We start from the raw sequence: 19694 nt of genomic DNA on the forward strand, positions 1-19694 counted from the left end.
CGTAAATGCACAAACGTTCCTATTACATGCTTGCTTACTTGGTTACTTGATACATTGAACTTGGGGTTATTCGTCTTGTGTTAGACTTATCATTAGCTTCGATCGAGCCTATCCTTGACATATATAGCGCTATAGGATTAACGCACAACCCGTAGACTTGAGGTTATGTCATGAGCTTATTGTGTTTCATCATTGGTTTGATTTGTTAGACACATGCCGATTTTAATGTTTATTGTGTATCATTAGCTTGCCATGAAGAATCGTTTAAACTTATCTTTTTATGCTATGTATGTATCAAACTTGTATACTCGTCTTTGCTTTTGCATTGAACTTTATTGTAAACATGTTACAGGTTGAGGATGACGATGCTATGAAATGAAGTAGCTTTAGGTTTAATATATTGTATCAATTTTGTTTATGTTGTTATGTATTTCATTGAACTTGTTGTTATTTGAATTTCCTTGTAATGTTTGACAATTTACTTTATGAAATGAAAACGGTTGATTTAAATATTGTCACAAATAGTGTTATGAAGTCTCTTGCAATCTCGTTTTCGTCTCACTCCGATGTTTCCGCCATCGGTTGGGGTGTGACAACCAAGGGGACTGAAATTGTTAGGTAATAAATATATTAGGGGGTTTATGGTTTTAAAAAGGGTGAAATGACAAAAGTGCCCCTACTGTTACTTATTAGACAAAATATTCCAATGGTGTTTGATGGAGGGACCCATAATGTTAGATATTTAAACCTCAAGGACTCATGTAACGAAAAATAAGTATGAGGGTTTTATGTTGATCCCGTCACCAAACCACAGAAACGTGAATTGCACTTTACTCTAAAGTTTAACTAAGTTACCAACAATTACTCATACGTAACTACATGAGTATAAAAGCTTAGCTAAGTTTTCAAAATGATTTGCACATCACTATTCTTAGAGTATTCACAATGATGACCCTAAAAATATATGAGTGGGTTTAGTTATATTATAAGGAATTGTTGTTAGTGTTTTTGAGTGGTTGTGAGTGGATGAGAGATAAAATATATGAGAAAGTTACTATTCCTCTATAAATATATGAGAAAAAAATATGGAGAGAGAAAATCTTATATATTTTTAGTGATGGTTGTGAGTAGAGGAGAGAGAAAAGGTAATGATAAAGATATAAAAAATATTATTAATTGAAAAAGAGAGAAAAAAAATAATTGTTTTTAGTGTAAATATATAGATGTGGATAACGAATTCATTAAGAATGCTCTTAAACTAACAAAAAAATTATGATATTTCAAGTAGGGTTTATAATTTTATATTTAAAAAAAATGGTTGTTTGTAAGATATAACATTTAAATTTAATTATAAAGTACAATTAAGATATATATATATATATATATATATATATAGAGAGAGAGAGAGAGAGAGAGAGAGAGAGAAAGTATAATGTACTTCAAGGCTTAACCTACATTAACATACATGACAAAAAATATAACATGCGTTATTATCATAGAACGTGCGTGATTATAGTCCCATGCGTGATTATGTGGTCCCATGCGTGATTATACCACTGATCCAACGGTTATCATTGTCTCCTACATGATGTATGATAAGGCTTTTTGTATGTTAATCTTACTCTCTCTCTCTCTCTCTATATATATATATATATATATATATATATATATATATATATATGGGGCTGCTAGAATGAAAACCACCCCGAGTTGTAAGAACCGCGAGAACCACACCATCCGGGTCGCCGTTTACCATGATTTTTTTTACAACTAGATGTGTAGATTATAAACACATCCGTAAAAAAAAAAAATTTAAACGCCCCCCCCCCCCCCCCCCCGAGGGGGTAGTTTTTTACACCACAAGTTTGGTGTTTTTATTTTTTTTTGTTTTCTTTTTTTTTTCACCAAACTTGTGGTGTAAAAAACTACCCCCTCGGGGGGGGGGGGCGTTTAAATTTTTTTTTTTTTTTTTACGGATGTGTTTATAATATACACATCTAGTTGTAAAAAAAATCATGGTAAACGGCGACCCGGATGGTGTGGTTCTCGCGGTTCTTACAACTCGGGGTGGTTTTCATTCTAGCGGCTCCCTATATATATATACATATATTTAAACCAGCATCTTTCATATGTATCTAAAACAAGTGTTATGTCCTGCCCGTGTTGTGGGGCGCTCAGCCGAATATTTTTTAGTTTTATAACATGTTCGTTTGTATTTTGGTTACTTGTACATACTACTTATTATACGATCTCAATAAAAAATACATCAAGTCAACCAATTAAATCAAAACACCACCATAGTTTTGCTTAAAAAATCTAAAACGATGGCAAGCCTGTCATTTTGAGCTGAAGGCAAAGCAGTATTTTGTCAGGACCAATGAGCGAGTGTTAGGTAGCAGTTTGGCACGAATAAAAACTACACTGAGTCAACCAAGTAAAATAAAACACTACCATAGTTTTGAAAAAAAAAATAAAACGATGGCAAGCTCGCAATTTTGAACTGAAGGCAAAATCTTATTTTTGAAATGGGGGAAAAATCATAGTTTTGACCTGAGGGTAAAATCATACTTTTGAACCGGGGGAAAACCATATTTTTATTTTAAACAGGGGCAAAATTGTAATTTTGAACTGAGGACACAATCGTAAATTTGAGGTGGGGGCAAAACCATAATTTTATTTTGAACTTGGGGCAAAATCGTAATTTTGAACTTGGGACGCAATCGTATTTTAAACTGGGAATAAAATCGTAAATTAACAGGACCAATGGGGAAGTAAGTGCCAGACAGCTGGCTTACACTATTAAATACATCAAGCCAACCAATTAAATCAAAACACCACCATATTTTTGCTTAAAAAATCTAAAACAATGGCAAGCCTGTCATTTTGAGCTGAAGGCAAAGCAGTAATTTGTCAGGACCAATGAGCGAGTGTTAGGTAGCAGTTTGGCACGAATAAAAACTACACTGAGTCAACCAAGTAAAATAAAACACTACCATAGTTTTGAAAAAAAAAAAACTAAAACTATGGCAAGCTCTCAATTTTGAACAGAAGGCAAGATCTTATTTTTGAAATGGGGGCAAAATCGTAGTTTTGACCTGAGGGTAAAATCATACTTTTGAACTGGGGGAAAACCATATTTTTATTTTAAACAGGGGCAAAATCGTAATTTTGAACTGAGGACACAATCGTAAATTTGGGGTGGGGGCAAAACCATAATTTTATTTTGAACTCGGGGCAAAATCGTAATTTTGAACTTGGGACGCAATCGTAATTTTAAACTGTGAATAAAATCCTAAATTAACAGGACCAATGGGGAAGTAAGTGCCAGACAGCTGCCTGACACTATTCCTCCATCTTCCTTTTGTATATATATAAAATATGGGGTTCCTGGGGTTGGGTTTGGGTGTGTAACATGTAACAAAAGTAAGTGGTTGTTTGGTAGCTTTTTAATAATTCCATTAAGAGGCTACATCTGAATCAGTTAGTATTTAGTGTGTTTATCTCACTGACAGAATATATCTGAATCATTTAGTAAGCATCCTCCCCATTAAGTTTTAAAATGATGCTAAATGGAAACTTAACCCCCTTTATCCATTCACATGTGTTCATAACCTTAGCCAACCACTCACACACCACCTCGTTGACCCATCACCACCAACTAATCAAGCTGAGCAATGGCGGACCAAGAAAATTATTTCTAAGGGTGTGAACGAGGGGTTTAATCAAACTTTCAAGGGACGTGATCCAGATTTTTACCTATAAAATACATTAAAAGAAATCAAGGGGTGCGCCCACCCACCCAACCCATCACCTAAGTCCGGCACTGAAGCCGAGCCAAGTCGGTTCTTTTTAGTGGTTTAGAGTCTCTTACCCAATTAGACCTCTTAATAGCTCAATATTGATGCAGAGGTTGCCAGATAGCCCCTTAATGTAATAATAAAACGAATTTAATAGACCTTGCTGCCAAGTAATTCTTTTGATTTTTTTTTTCATGTAATTCTTTTGATTTTTTTTTTCATGTGGCTCTTAGACCAATGGGTATGGGGTTTGGCACAGGGCCGTCCCCCCCCGTAGGAACGTCGCACACCGCCCCCTAGGGGCCCGACGCGGCACATGCGTCGGAAATCAGACGGTAGAGACGAGGCAAGCTTGGTGGGGTCCATTCAATATATCCGTTGATATAACGGCTAATTTAAAAAAAAAATTCAATTTAATTTAAAACCTTTATAAATACCCACGTATCTATCCACTTTTATACCAAAATTCACCCACTTTCTCCAAACAACTCCCACATTTTTATACAAAATACCCACATAATATTCTCTAAAAAATACACCATGTCATCTTCTTCTTCATCGGGTTCGACGGACACCATGGAAGCCGTAAAATATTTTATAAACAAGGTTGTAGAGGCGACACAAATAATTTTGGAAGAAGAGGAGGAGGAGGTTTCGTCACAACCACGAAACAAGAACCCACACATCGAGCGAGACCGAGAAAGTTAGTGATATCTTTATTCTTATATTTATATTCTTATATATTTATTCTTAATTTTTTAAGTTTATGTTTTTAGTCTTATTTTTTTAATTATAAGTTGTATATATATTTTGTTATCTTGTAGGTGCTAACCAAAGATTAATCGTTGATTACTTTGCCGACGAGCCGCTGTACTCGGAGGCTATTTTTAGACGCCGTTTCAGAATGAGTCGTCGACTTTTCTTATGTATCGCCGACGATTTAGCCGCTTATCACCCGTTTTTTACCATGCGACCCGATGCTAGAGGCAAAATGGGCTTCACCACTTTACAGACATGTACTGCGGCGATTCGTCAACTTGCTTATGGGACGACAGCCGATTCTTGGGACGAATACTTAAAGATGTCCGAAAGAACTGCTAGAGAATGTTTATACAAGTTTTGAAAATTTGTGGTGAAGCTCTACAGCCAAAAATATTTGCTAAAACCGAATCACACTGACGTTCAAAATTTGTATCAACACCACCAAGCAAGGCACGGTTTTCCAGGCATGCTCGGGAGCATTGATTGCATGCATTGGCCATGGCGGAATTGTCCTACCGCTTGGCGAGGAATGTATACGCGAGGCGATCAGGGACATCCAACAATAATTCTAGAAGCTGTTGCGTCTCAAGACCTATGGATTTGGCATGCTTTCTTTGGTATTCTTGGTTCCAATAATGACATCAACGTTCTACAAAATTCGGAGGTTTTTGACGATGTTATAAAAGGGATCGGTCCTGATACGAGTTTTACAGTTTCGGGCGTGGAGTACAGACGCGAGTATTATCTTGCCGATGGAATATACCCACAAAACTCTACAATAGTTAAAACGGTTAGGCATCCTGCGGATGAAAAAAGAAAGAAATTTGCCAAGTTTCAAGAAACGGCTAGAAAAGATATTGAACGGTGTTTTGGGGTTCTCCAACAAAGATGACATATTATTGAAAACCCAGCACGCGCTTTTACACCCAAAACGTTGCGATACTGTATTTATGCTTGTATTCTGTTGCATAACATGATCCTCGAAGACGAAGGACATGCAATTTGTTAGTATGACGAGAACGCGGTGGAGGAGAATAATGTTCCGGTTAGCGGAGAACAATAAGATTTGAACAGGTTCTCGTTACATAACGATTTCACACATGTCAATCTTCAATCGGACTTGATCGATCACATTTGGAGTCTCGAAGAAAACAACGCGTAGTTTTTTTTTATTTATTTGTAACTTTTGGCTTTTCTTTAATTTAAGTTTAGGTTTTTTTAATGTTACTTTAGTTTTTTTTAATGTTACTTTAGATTTTTTTTTAATATAGCTTTAGGATTTTTATTTTAAATGTAACTTTAAGTTTTTATTTAAATGTAACTATTTTTATTTACTTTGTTTTAATTAATATGGCAAAAAATAAATAATAAAAAATGGGGGAGGAGCATCCACCACACCCTTGGATAGTCTCCAAGGGATGGTCCTCCCCCCATGCTTACGCGGCGCTTATGTGGAGGATAGTCCCTTTGGAGACTATCCTCCCCATACCCAATGGTTTTAGGTATGTTCTCAGATCAACCGTTTAACTCGACTTGGCAGCAATTTGAAGCGACCATGGCGAAATGCAAGACTACGTAATCAAAGAAAGTTTATTGTTAACTAAAAAGATCTCTACAATGATGCTTCACCCAAGGTGAACTTGGGTGTTTGAAGATTGTTTGCTTAAATGGACAACCCTATTTATATATGCTAGCCTAACTTTCAAGTATAATTTAGATTCTTCTATATCAAGATTATTCTATAATCTATACATGTGTCCATGGTATTTCACAAATAGAATTATCCATGAAAAGATCTAGGTTGAACCATCTAATATAATTCGGAATTTTTCTACATGATCTTGAAGCCTTAAAGAATGCTTTAGAAACTTTTAAAAAATCGACATTGCAACTTAAAACTCAGGCCGGGAATAAAAGTTAATTATCAATGAATTATCATAATGTGTTTCTTTTATTATTTATTTTTTTATTTATCTAAGGAATCACCTCATATATGTGTGTTTTTTGTTGGATTTGATATGTTTCTTTAGAATTAAACTTTTATTACTTTGTGGTTTGGAATCATTCGATCACATCTTGCCAGCCAACTCAGCATACCAAATAAGCAAATATGATTGAGCTTGTATACTTATTGGAAGTGATTAGCCTGTAATAAAGTTTCTTTAAAATTATTCATCAAAAGATTAGATTGAATGCATGTCGTTCATTGCCGTTTAAAAAAAACATGTAGTAGGTGAGAAAGAAACTGAACAAGCGGATCGTAAACAAATCAACCGATAAAATTGGATTAACTGAATCGAATAAATAACTAACGATTTGGTAAAGCCAATTCCTAAAACCCAAATTCTATGGTTTCTTTCGGTTATGGTTTGTGTCGTAACCAGATTGTTTGAATCGTTGATTTCGGTATAAAAGATTTGTCGTAGATGTCAATATTGGTGCAAGGAAAGAAATTTATATATAACAAATGATAAATGGTCTTATGAATATAGTCTTTCTTTCTTTGTCTTTTGTAGTTTTTTTTTTTCTCTTTTTCTTTCTTTGTTTTTTTTTTTAATTTTTTCTTTTAAGTTTTTGTCTATTATGATTTCTTTACTTCCAATCACTTAACTTTATACCGATTGTTGTTAATTATGTCTAATATAGTAATTAATGTTAATTAACACATGATTGTTATATTAGAAAATAAAGTTTGTAATTAAAGTTCGATTCGATATGTTTCATTTAAAATTAAACTTTTTTTTTTACTCAGTGGCTTGACTCATTATCACCAAAATTCATATCAATAACCTGTTTCAATATTAAAACGGATTGAAATTGACACTTGCGAATTCAATTGTAGTTAAGTCGGTAATAGTAGTTAACTTGGAGATATTTGTATAAGACCATGTGTAGTGGAAGGGGAAGATAATGCCCCCACCCTAGGGCATTTTACGCCATGTGGCGGTCCAGTCTGTAAAGGGGCATTATTGAGCGTTTTCTAAAATGGGTGTAGTGGGGATGATGCATTATTGGGCATTATTGGGGCATTAAATAAAATAAAGAAAAAACACCTAAAAATCTTATTGGATAACAAAAAGGGAGATGAAAGATGATTGGACTAGGAGAAGGGGGCAAGACGTTTTTAAAACCACGCCAAGGGGGCTTTTTTTGAATTTTTTTTAAACGCCCTATGTAATGGTTATTGGGCGTTTTTAGGCCTTTTTTTGAATTCTTTTTTAAAAACGCCCCACTACGGAGGGTCTAACGGGATGAGATATATCTTGCCAACTCATTGACTCAACATACCAAATATGTATTGACGAATCCATAATTTTTTTTCCAAATGTTTCTTTTGATATATTCTCACTGATTTTTATAAAATCATTTAGGGTGTCCGGGGTGCATGGGGAAGTGAGCGGAGACAATTTTTGCCGCAAGGGGAATGTGCCGCCAACACTCCAAGTGCTTGAGGTGATCTCAGATTTCGGTAAATTGTTAACGCATGCGGGAAGATGAGGGAGAGAGGGTAATGGTGGGCCCCACTCTCTTTCAACCAATCATACGTTTTCGTTTTTTTTAAAACATGCTTTGGGTGAAATCACCCCCTATGATTAAGTGCTTGAGGGGAGTTGGAGAGGAGAGTTGACATTGACGAATTTAATTAACTCCGATGAAGGGAGTTGAGGGGAGCACCGCTCTCACCTTTAAGGGTTCCTCTAACATGTATTAGATGAAAAAAAATGAATAAGCTGATGAAAAATAAGCCAACACAGAAAATTAGATTAAGTGAGCCGAATAAATAACTCTAGTTTGGTAAAGCCAATTTCTAAGATCATCCGTAGTGGGCGGGTTTTTGGCGTTTTCCCCTCAAAAAACGCCCCACAACGCCATGGAGACCGCCCCCAGAGGCCTTTTTTTCAAAAGAAAGGTCCAAGCGTTTTATTTAAAACGCCAATTTTCGCACGAGAATCGATATATAACCGTTGTTTTCAACGGTAACAATTTTTTTTTAAAATTTTTATTTATTTTAAATCAACTTTTTTACCTATAAAAACCCCATTTTCCACTCTTTTTTTATAAACTTTACCCTCTTCTCTTCAATATATTTGTTTTATTTTTTAGAAAACTATCAAACTTCACCCATTTTTTGGAGTAAAATTCGTGAAACTTTTTTTAAAGCGAGGAGTAAAGGTGAGTATCAGGACAAGGATTCGATATTAAGCAAATGGACCGATATAAACCACACATGTCATCAGTTCCAAGAAGCTTTCCAGGAATGATAACCGTGTTAGCGGAGAAATACAGACTTTAGATTTTATGTTTTAATTTTTGCATTTTACGTTTTTTTTAGCAATGTAATTTTTTATTTAATGAAATTTTATTAGTTTTATTTGAAAAGAAAAAACAAAAATAATAATAATTGAGTAATCATTGGTTGGGGTATTATACCACTACACTTATTTTAAACAAATGTCTCATAATGCGTCAATGCTAACTGGACCACTACATGACGAATGATAGAGTGGGGCATTATCTTCACCTCCCACTACACTTGGTCTAAACGGGTAAACTAATGACACCCTCTTTTACTTTTCATACGCTCTGTCTAGAAATAATTAGTTTTAAAGTTGTGAGTTCATCTCAATTAAAATCCTAATTGTTAGTTATATACATAAATGATTGATAAGCATTCAATCCATACTAGACTTGGGAAAAAGACTTGGTCATATAATTTAATTAAGAAACTACTATTGCAAAAACGTCTACAAAAAGCACAACAACATCAAATAACTATATAAAAGTTCATGTAAGTTAAATATATATTGTAAGTTATTATTGGCAAAATTATGGCTCTTATGAAAAGCTAAAAATGACTTGATTTTCAACAAAATTAAAAAGAAGCCGGAGAAAACTGTGTAGGATATAAAGGCGAGGTGGTTTATTTTAGGGGTGTTCAAAAAAATCCGGATCCGAAACCAAATCCGAAATATCCGAAAATCCGTATCCGAAATATCCAAAATTTCGGATATTCGAAAATTCGGATATCCGAAAATCGGATAATCCGAATTTTCGGATTCGGATATGAATTTCAAAAATTTCGGATAATCCGATTATCTGATATCCGAGAACTAATTTTTTTTTTTATAAATATATATAGTATATGAGCATTATATTTTGTTTGAAGTATTGTAAAAGTTAGTAAAAAAGTAGTAAATAATTGTATTCGTGTGAATTTATGATTGTTTTTAGTTTTAAATGTTGGAAATTTATAAAATCGAATATAAGTTTAGTTTTAATCTATACACGAAACGGATTTTTTGATTTTTTTTTATAAATTCGGATATCCGAATCCGTATCCGAAATTTCGGACATCCGATTTCCGAATATCCGAAATTTCGGATTTTCGGATATGGATTCGGATATCAATATTCACTATCCGAAATTTTCGGATATCCGGTTTTTGGATATCCGAAAACCGGATAATCCGATCTTGAACACCCCTAGTTTATTTTAAGTTCCAACATCCATGCCCACATTTATCAAGTTTGTTGAAATGTTTTATTTAACATGACGTAAGGGGAGGAGGGGTGGTTCACTAGTGATAGATTCTATCACTCTCACTGTCCAATAAAATCATGCCATGTCATCAACCAAATTTCTATCACTAGTGATAGAAATGTAGGGGGTGGTATCACTAGTGATGGAATTCTATCACTCTCATTTTTTTTAATTTTCATTTTAAAATTAGAAATTTTTAATTTTATTTTAAAACAAAATTATAAATTTCACTAGTTTTTTAAAATTTTTTATTTTAAATTAGAAATTAACAATAAAACACTAAAATTAAAAATTTCATTAAATTTAAAACATACTACTTCAATTTAACATACTAGAAACATACAATTTAAAAAAAAAAACCTGCTCCTCGTCCGAATCCGGAAACTCCAAACCTAGAGAACCTACTAGTTCGATTAAATCGTATCTCAACCGAAAGTGAGTTTCTTCGTTACGCAATTGTAAATGGATATCTTGTGGAACTTGAACTTGTGTAGGAGGATCCAGCACCCAATCCGGGGATATTGCACGTCCGTCTTCTTTGATCATCATATTGTGCAATATGATACATGCATACACTATGCTATGTATTGATTTCTTGCTCGTAGCACGAACCGGTCGGTGTAGTATACCCCATCTACCCTTTAAAACACCAAATGCCCTCTCAACATCTTTTCTTGCCGATTCTTGCAATTTTTTGAACACCTTTTCTTTATGCTCGACAGGAAATGAGGGAGCTTTCACAAAAACAGACCAAGACGGGTGGGTAGATACCATCCACAAGAAAAAAACCTCGTCTGTAATGTCAACCGTTAACATAGAAAGGAGAGGAAGGTGCGGTACCATCCGTTACGCTTTGGAACAACGGCGACGTATGCAACACATTGATGTCGTTGTTTGAACCTGTAACACCGAAATACGAATGCCAAATCCATAAATCATTCGACGCCACCGCTTCTAGTATGATGGTTGGTCTTTTGATATCTCCCCTAACATACGCCCCTCGCAACTCTCTTGGACAATTTCTCCACTCGATATCTGTACAATCAATGCTACCGAGCATCCCGGGAAAATGCCATCTAGCCTCGTGTGCGACGTAAATACGTGAGATGTCGTGGCTCGTCGGTTTACGTAAAAACTCGTTAGCATACAACTTAATGACCGCGTTGCAAAAAAATTGCAAACATTCACGTGAAGTTCTTTCCGACATAGCTAGATATTCATCATATTGATCGGGAGGGTTACCTGTCGCTAGTTGGCGAATGGCGGACGTGCATTTTTGTATCGGCGTGAAGCTTGGTTTGCCCCTCGCATCGTAACCTTCTTGAAACCATTCCTCGCTTGCTTCGATGTCTCCAACAATCTTTAAAAATAATTCTTTGGTTAAACGAAACCGATCTCTAAACGTTTCAGCATTGTAGAGCGGATTGTCCACAAAATAATCGTTCATCAAAACTTCGTTGGCACGTATACGATCACGGTCGACCATCTTCTTCTTTGGGCGGGACGACTCGACATCAAGCTCGTTATACACCGACACAAAATATTTTAGCGTCTCGTTGTCGGAAGACGACTCGGTATCGGTATCGCTAGACATCGGAAACGTCGAATCCGTTGGGAATTCCATTTGAGAAAGATACAAAAATTGTGTGAAATGGGTTTAAATTGGTTTAAAATATGTAGATTGGTGTGTGTAAAATGGTTAAAATGGAGATATATAAATAGATAAAATGGTTAATTTTTTTTTAAATGCTTGTTACCGTTTTAAAACGGTCAAAAATTAAACAAACGGTCGAAATTTTCAACACTTCAATGCGTGCTCGGTTCAACGCGTTTTATTTACCACGCGTGGTGGTAAGATCGACGGTGGTGTAGCGTTATAGTTCAACGCGTTGTGGGGTGGTATAACGGACCATCCCGTGTGGCCTAAGTAGGGAAAACCTAATAAATGAAACCAAATGTTCTATCGGTTAATCATAATCAAACTGAATCATTTTGTATATTATTGGATAACCAAAAATAAAATTAACTAAATCGAGCAATTAGAAATTAATAATAACAGAAATTTTTATTATGATTTGGTTATACCAACATAAAAAATGATAAATATCTAGTGTGAAAATTGAGGGTTGATTGTTGACCCACCAACATGTCACATGGAGGATATTAAGACATGTATCTAGAATATAAACCTCAATTATTTGGGAGGTGGTTTAGCTAATCTAGTAAATTTTGGACCCTAATTGTGCACCACCCTACCTACTTGCATATTTTCCAATCGTTTCAAAATAATTATAGAGCATATTGCTATATAAAAACAAAAATAATTTTAATCATATGTATCAATTAATTATTAATATAATATAATGTCAATCTGTTTTTGTAGGTGGTGCCATGTGATTTGGTTTTCTTGTACATATATACAAACAAATATATATCCATCTATATACACAACCATTTTCCAACTTTAAGTCCCTATTATGTCTTTGGACGTATTCCAAATTGTTAACTCTTAACTCCCATCAAAGTGAGGGGGGGTGCTTTTGATATTACGATATTATTACAAAAGGGACTCATATATTTGTTGATATTCAGATTAATAGACCACGCGTCTCACGAGGAGATCGATGACAAATATGGGGTTATCATATATCTAATTTAGATGTGAAAACTTAGAACCATGTGTTTTAATTTACTTGCATCAAAACTACATATATCATTTTAGTGAAATACTTGCAAACTATTTATTTTTTCTACTTTTACTTAGACACCAAATTTCGTTCACAATATTTCTCTTATCATGTATTTTGCTTGTGTGAGGATGAGTACAACTTTTCATTCCCAAGATACATTATCGTTGAAAGAAATTTTGACATGAATAGTTAATTTTGAGGGGTTTCACATCTTAGGTGCATGTTCACATTTTCGAGTTTTTTTTCCTATTTAACAACGGTTTAATTTGTTAATTTTACTTGATTTAAATTGTTAATCAATCAGCAGCTTCCTTAATCACTAATCAATCATTAGTAACATCTTTAAAAGTTTAATAGTTTTCATCTAAAGCTAAATAGGGAAAATGTCACAGAATAGTAAATAAATTTTAAAAGTGTTCTAATTAGATCACTCGTATTGTTTTTGTCCTGATTAGATAACTTAACATTCAAAGCGAGTCATGTTCTTTTTTCCATGTTTTGTCCCAATTAGGTAAATCGTATCGTTTTTGTCCCAAAAACACTTTAATAACATTAAAAATAAAAAAAAACAAGTTAAAATCCACGTCATCACTCGACATTAGCATCAAATAAAAGGGAAAAAAAACAAAAATCCACATCACCAAGGTTATCTATAAAATCGATAAAAAAAACCCTTAATTTTAATGAAAAATGAATGTTGGGTGACTTGATTAGAACACTTTTCGAACTTGAGTGACCTAATTGGAATACTTTTAAAACTTGGTTACTATTCTACAAAGTTACCCCGCTAAATAATATAGAGTGAATTACAAGTTTTGTCCTTTATATATATACCTAATTTCAGGTGGTGTCATTTACCTTTAAAATTAATGAGTTTTATACTTTATGTTTCAGATTGTTGCACGGTTTGTCATTTAGCCCCAACTCAATTTGCTTTTAACGTTAAATGAGATCATGTGCAGGTCACATGAGCATACTTTTGTAATTTTACCTATTTAATTAAAAAAATATGTAAATGAAAAAAACAAAAAGTTAAAAAATATATAAACCAAAAACATTGTCTCTCTCAACACCCTCGCTCTCTCTTCTCACTCTTCCTACCCCAATTCTCACCGGAGCTTTCATTAACCATCGCCACCGCATCATTCTCGCCGAAGCTTTGAGGAACCACCGACGTTTTCACTCGGTAACAGTCCGACGCCATGGTTCCACCTTCTACAATCTCCCACCCAAAGGATCTGTTGAATCTGCACATGAGAATCAAAGAAATTTGAGAGGTAAACAGAGAGGTGAATGGAATTCGTCTAATTAAGAGTCGGTATTGAATGATTGTGAAGATAGAGGTGGGTTTTGGCTAGAGAGTGAGAGGAAAGAGAGAACACCACTTCAATTTCCAGTTGTCCCTGAAAGCTCCGGTGAGAATGATGCGGTGGCGATGGTTGATGAAAGCTCCGGTGACAATTGGCGTAGAAGGAGTGAGAAGAGAGAGAGAGAGAGAGAGTTTTTGGTTTATATATTTTTTAACCTTTTGTTTTTTTCATTTACATATTTTTTAGAGTTAACTGTCATTTTCGTCCCTGTGGTTTGGTCACTTTGGCCATTTCAGCCCATTTTTCAAAAATGCACCATTTTCCTCCCCGACGTTTTGGAAAGGTGCCATTTCAGTCCAAAAATCATAACCCAGTTAAGTCGGTTTGTAAATAAGGACTGATTGTGTAAATTTGTAACATAAAGGACCATTTAAGTAAAATGTATAAATATTAATATAATTATAAAATATATATATATATATATATATACACACACACTCTCAGTTCACACACACACTCTCTCTCTACTCTCTCTCTCTATGCTCTGCAATCACCACCACCATCACCTTTACCTCTCTACTCCGGTGACCGGAGTAAATCCGGCCATCTTCCCGACACCTCACACCCCCACGAACCAACTAACCACACACCCCTCCACATCTCACAGATCAGACGAGAGAGAGAGAGAAAGTCGGAGAGAGAGAGAGAGAGAGATAACGACGAGAAAGAGAGAGAGGGAGGCGGGAGAGAGAACCGGCGACGGTGGGGGTGCCGTTTTTCCGGTGAGTTGCAGGCGGCAGCAGTGGTGATGAAGGTCTGATGATGATGATGAAGATCGCGATGATGATGATGAAGGTCGATGATGATCGATGATGATGATAACAGATGATGACGATGATGACGTTGATGGTGGTGGTTCTGGCGGCGGCGGTGGTGACCACCGGAGCTCCGGTTCCGGCGGCGGTGGTGAGTATGCAGGTAAGGTGTTTGATGAAATGTCTGTGTGAAATGAAATGTTTTAGGTGTTAGGTTTGTTTGGCTGTTTTGGTGATGGCGATGGTGGTTATGGATGGGATGTTGACTGTGGTAAATGAGGGTGGTGAATTGGTGATGGTTGTCTGAGATGTTGTTGTTACTGGAGTTAGAGAGAGAGAGAGAGAGTAGAGAGACAAAGGGTAATGTGGTGGGACGGTGGTTATGGATTGGATGGTGACAGTGGTGAACGAGGCGGTGACGGTAGCCTGAGATGTTGATGGCGGCCAGGGCTAGTGGTGGTGGTGTTTTTATATAGAGTAGGGAGAGAAAGGGAGGCGGCAGGTGTGGTGGTGGTGGTGGTGTGTTAGTGGTGAACGAGGTGGAGATGATGGTATGAGATGTTGGTGGCAGATCGGAGTGGTGGTGGTGGCAGTGGCTGTGGTGGCGGTGGTGGGAACTGGTGATGCAGGTGGTGGAGAGTGTAGAGATAGAACAGGTTTGGTTTTGGTGGATGGTGGTGGTGTTGGAAGGGGATGTGGGTGGGGTCTGGTGTGGCGGCGGCGGTGGAGGTGAAGGTGATAGTGGTGGTGGTGGTTTAGAGAGAGAGAGAGAGAGTAGAAAGAGAGAGTGTGGCGGTGATGGTGTGGTTACAGGTTACTGAATGTGTGTATATTTTGTATAATATAGATTTTATAATTATATAAATATTTATACATTTTACTTAAATGGTCCTTTTATTAACAAATTTACACAATCAATCCTTATTTACAAACCGACTTAACTGGGTTATGATTTTTTGGACTGAAATGACACCTTTCCAGAACGTCGGGGAGGAAAATGGCGCATTTTTGAAAAACGGACTGAAATGGCCAAAGTGACCAAACCACAGGGACGAAAATGGCAGTTAACTCTATTTTTTAATTAAAAATAGGTAAATTACAAAAGTACCCTCATGTGACCTGTACATAATCTTATTTAACGTTAAAAACAAACTGAGTTACGGCTAAAGGACAAACCGTGCAACAATCTGAAACATAAAATATAAAACTCATCAATTTTAAAGGTAAAGGACACCGTTTGAAATTAAATATATAGATAAAGGACAAAACTTACAATTCACTCAATAATATATATATGTAACTGTTCACTTCACTCATGTTCAAAGATGAACATCCAACCCCTCTTGTTATAACATCCATAAGTCCATATGGTATAGGCTCGTTCTAAACCATAAGTCTATGTGTTGTGGAGGGATTTGGAATTAAGTTTGGAAATGACATATTAACTTATTGGAGCCAATAAGTCACTTGGAAAAGCTCCAAATCCAGACTTTTTGAAATAAAGTATTGAAAAAACTAACAAGTCAATACGTCATTTTCAAACTCAATTACAAACACTCTCTTAAAAGGCTTTAGGTGGAAAATTTGTTGTCATGTGGAGCACCTAGGCAACACGTGACACACTTCTTTTCTACTACCATGGGGCTTTAAGGGATGTTTTCGGCTTTATTAGGATTTTATGTTGAATCAGGTATTGGGATTAAGATGACTAACTATGATTAGCTGTATTTAAAAAAAAAAACTCAAGGAGGTTCTCACACCTTCAAGCTCAATTGAGCCCCGCCCCGTGTCCTCCTTCTGCACCATCATGTTCCGATTCTCCACACCGGGACGCCACACACGTGGCTGGGGCGTGGATGAGTTAACCCTCGCCACGGATGGTCTAACGGTAACACTATGAGTGAAATACATATATTACATACAAGATAAAACAATATATATAACAAAAGGTGATTTTATTATAACCATCATGTATTCATGTCACATTGTCATTCTATATTATGTCACTGATATCCTGTGTCATTTTAACTCATTAAATAGTCATAACCACCATGAACATCCATTTAACTTAACTGTGATAATATTAATACGTCATTTAGTAAACCATAGTACCGATTTATTTTTTGAGCGACAAATTTGGATCACTGACGGACCACTGGAGTATCGTCATCCTAACATAAAAAAGATATTTTCATTCACGTTGAATGCATTTCATCAATCTCATTTGATCGTTCACCATTTTCATCTTCATCTTCATCATCAACAACATCTTCTTCTACTGATTCTGATTCACGACACGAACTCGAATCAACAACAAGTGTAAGATTAGAAAAACAACTCTCCGATCTCGTAAGCATTGTAATTCCATCAGAAATCTTCGTCGTAGTCGGACTACACGGCACCGACCTCACCGGAGAATCCAAACTCCGCCGGAGAATCTGTCTCATGGCGGCAATAAGATGAGCGGTTGGATCAGGCGGCGGACCTGACGAGATCGGCGATCTACAGAACGACACGTGGCGAGTCATCGCTTCTTCGGTTGTTATCAACCGTTTGCTCCTAACGATCTCATCCTTAACCGCCTCGCCACATAATCCACAGATCCATTTCTGTTGATAACGTTCTCGTATCCGTTCTATGTACTCTGGCGTGCACTCCTCTGTCAATCCGCAACATTCGCACTTAACGGATACTACTTCGGCTATCTCTGTTATAGATTTTGTTGCCGCTGGTTGTGATTCAGTTGATGGCATCACCATCGCATCGCTGATTACGGTAGTTGACATTTTTGAGATTGAACAAGCTGAAACATACACTTACTCGTTTCAAAATAAATATCCTGTTGACAGAAAATCAAAATTAGATTAAATTACTTCACTGAATCAGAAGAACTTCAAAGCAACTTTTTATGTTATTGTCAAGGGGGAGTCTGTTGGTGCATATTATGTGTGACAATATAAAATTGTTATCTAATCACGGTAGATAAATATTGTGACAATAAAAGATTGTTACTATTGTCAAGGGAGAGTCTGTTGATGAATATTGTGACAATAAAAGATTGTTATCAAGACATCTCTGATATAAAAAAAAAAAAAGAGAGAAACCAATATAAACATTCAATGATTTGTTTTGAAATCAGTATGGTATATACAGAAGAAACAAAGTTAAATTAAGTTACCTGTACAGGATCAGATGAATTCAACGACGGTTTTCCTTGGATTCGAAAATTAGGCTATAAGAAGACGAAGATTATGGGTTACTGATTATCTCTCTTTCTCCCACTCTCCATCTGGAAGCTTGTATTTGGTAGGGAAAAGGAAGAACAATCTGAAGAACATTTTACAGATTTGTTTTTATGAACTGAAAATGAAAATGAAAATTAAAATTGCAATGAATGAATGAAGTGAAGGAGGTGGAGATGAACAGAGAATGAAGGGATACTGGGTTTTTTGTAGGATTGGTTATATTTGGTGGGGGTGGGTAGGTATTAGTATTACTCAATCATTAAGGGTTTAGCAAATGGAGAATAATAGAATCCACAACAATATATCAATTGGCAATGGAATAAAACCATAGTGCACGATAACTTTATGTTGTGTACATCGGTTTCTAAGGAATCAATTTTTGGGATTTTTACATCGTGCGATTTAATTTCTGATTTTTTAAAAGTTTCAATATTTATCGATTTGAATCCTGGTTGATTTGGATAAACTGAATTATGAGAAAATTAGGTAAATAAATATGTATTGATTGATTAACTAAAAAATAAATGTACCTGTATCATCGTTGTATATGGTTGGAACTTGAGTATATTGGTCGAATCGATTCGAATTAAATTTGGCACTCGGTTGGAATGTTGGTGTGATTCGAAAATTAGAAAACCTATTTGAGTGATGATGACCCTTAATTGTGTGTTGATGAACGAGAACCTATCTTATCTATACTATATAATAAAAGAAACCATTTTGAGGACACTTGTCATCATATTAGACAATGTCTCTTATGGATAATTATTATTTAGTTTAATATCTTATAATTAATTATAGATAACCCACCTACTAAATATTATTTAGTTTAATATTTTACAGATAATTATAATTTAGTTTAATCTTTCTAATTAATTATAAACATATATTGAAAAAAGAATTAGGTAGAAATGCTGAATAAGAGGCAAGGTACCCGTTATGAACTTTATTACGAAAGACTAATGATTAACTTGTAGTTTTGAAGTGTCAATGTACAAAGACTTAGCCAAACCAAGAGTCAATATGAACTAATTAGTTATCAGTTAATTATTTAATTGTTAATTTGACAACATCTATATCTATATTATATAAACGTACTCTAAATATAATAAAATAATATAATGTAAAAAATTAAATGTCATTTTAGTCCTTATGGTTTGAGCTATTTTATCAGTTTAGTCTAAAAGTTTTATAATACACATGATTTATAAAGATATAACAAGATATAATTTTTTTTATTGATTTGTGTATTAAATTACATGTGATCAACCCATACTATACATGAGGTTCTTAAAAATGTAACTTTTTCATTATTTAATATATAAAATTAAATCTACTCAACCCATACAATACACGGGGTTCGTGAAGATATAATTTTTTATTATTTAATATATAAAACTACATTTATTCAACACATATAATAAACGAGATTTTTAAAGATATATTGTTTTATTATTTGGTATATATAATTACATTTATTCAACCCGTGTAATAAACAAGGTTTTAAAGATATTTTTTTATTATTTGGTATATA

General features: G+C 35.1%; 2 protein-coding genes across 2 annotated transcripts; one reads left to right on the forward strand and one right to left on the reverse strand.

Annotated features, from left to right (window-relative positions):
* Positions 1 to 4337: 4337 nt before the first annotated feature.
* On the forward strand, positions 4338 to 4920 carry LOC110883258. The gene is made up of 2 exons (XM_022131061.1): positions 4338 to 4500; positions 4622 to 4920. The coding sequence occupies exons 1-2, from the start codon at positions 4338 to 4340 to the stop codon at positions 4918 to 4920; spliced, it is 462 nt and encodes a 153-aa protein (XP_021986753.1).
* An 11996-nt stretch (positions 4921 to 16916) lies between these two features.
* On the reverse strand, positions 16917 to 18491 carry LOC110886477. Its single transcript, XM_022134286.2, has 2 exons — positions 18094 to 18491; positions 16917 to 17754 (listed from the first exon to the last, which is right to left on the reverse strand). Exon 2 carries the CDS (start codon positions 17699 to 17701, stop codon positions 17111 to 17113), a length of 591 nt encoding a protein of 196 aa, XP_021989978.1. The 5' UTR covers positions 17702 to 17754; positions 18094 to 18491; the 3' UTR covers positions 16917 to 17110.
* Between the last annotated feature and the right edge of the window lie 1203 nt (positions 18492 to 19694).

This window comes from Helianthus annuus, chromosome 10, assembly GCF_002127325.2.
Source record: "Helianthus annuus cultivar XRQ/B chromosome 10, HanXRQr2.0-SUNRISE, whole genome shotgun sequence".
NCBI classification, from domain to species: domain Eukaryota; kingdom Viridiplantae; phylum Streptophyta; class Magnoliopsida; order Asterales; family Asteraceae; genus Helianthus; species Helianthus annuus.

What these genes read in the sequence shown, in the direction of transcription:
- LOC110883258 (XM_022131061.1), top strand. Translation starts at nt 4,338, where the DNA reads ATGTCATCTTCTTCTTCATCGGGTTCGACGGACACCATGGAAGCCGTA. An exon ending in CATCGAGCGAGACCGAGAAA is followed by an intron (nt 4,501 to 4,621) that starts GTTAGTGATATC and finishes GTTATCTTGTAG; the next exon opens with GTGCTAACCAAAGATTAATC.
- LOC110886477 (XM_022134286.2), bottom strand. Translation starts at nt 17,701, where the DNA reads ATGTCAACTACCGTAATCAGCGATGCGATGGTGATGCCATCAACTGAA.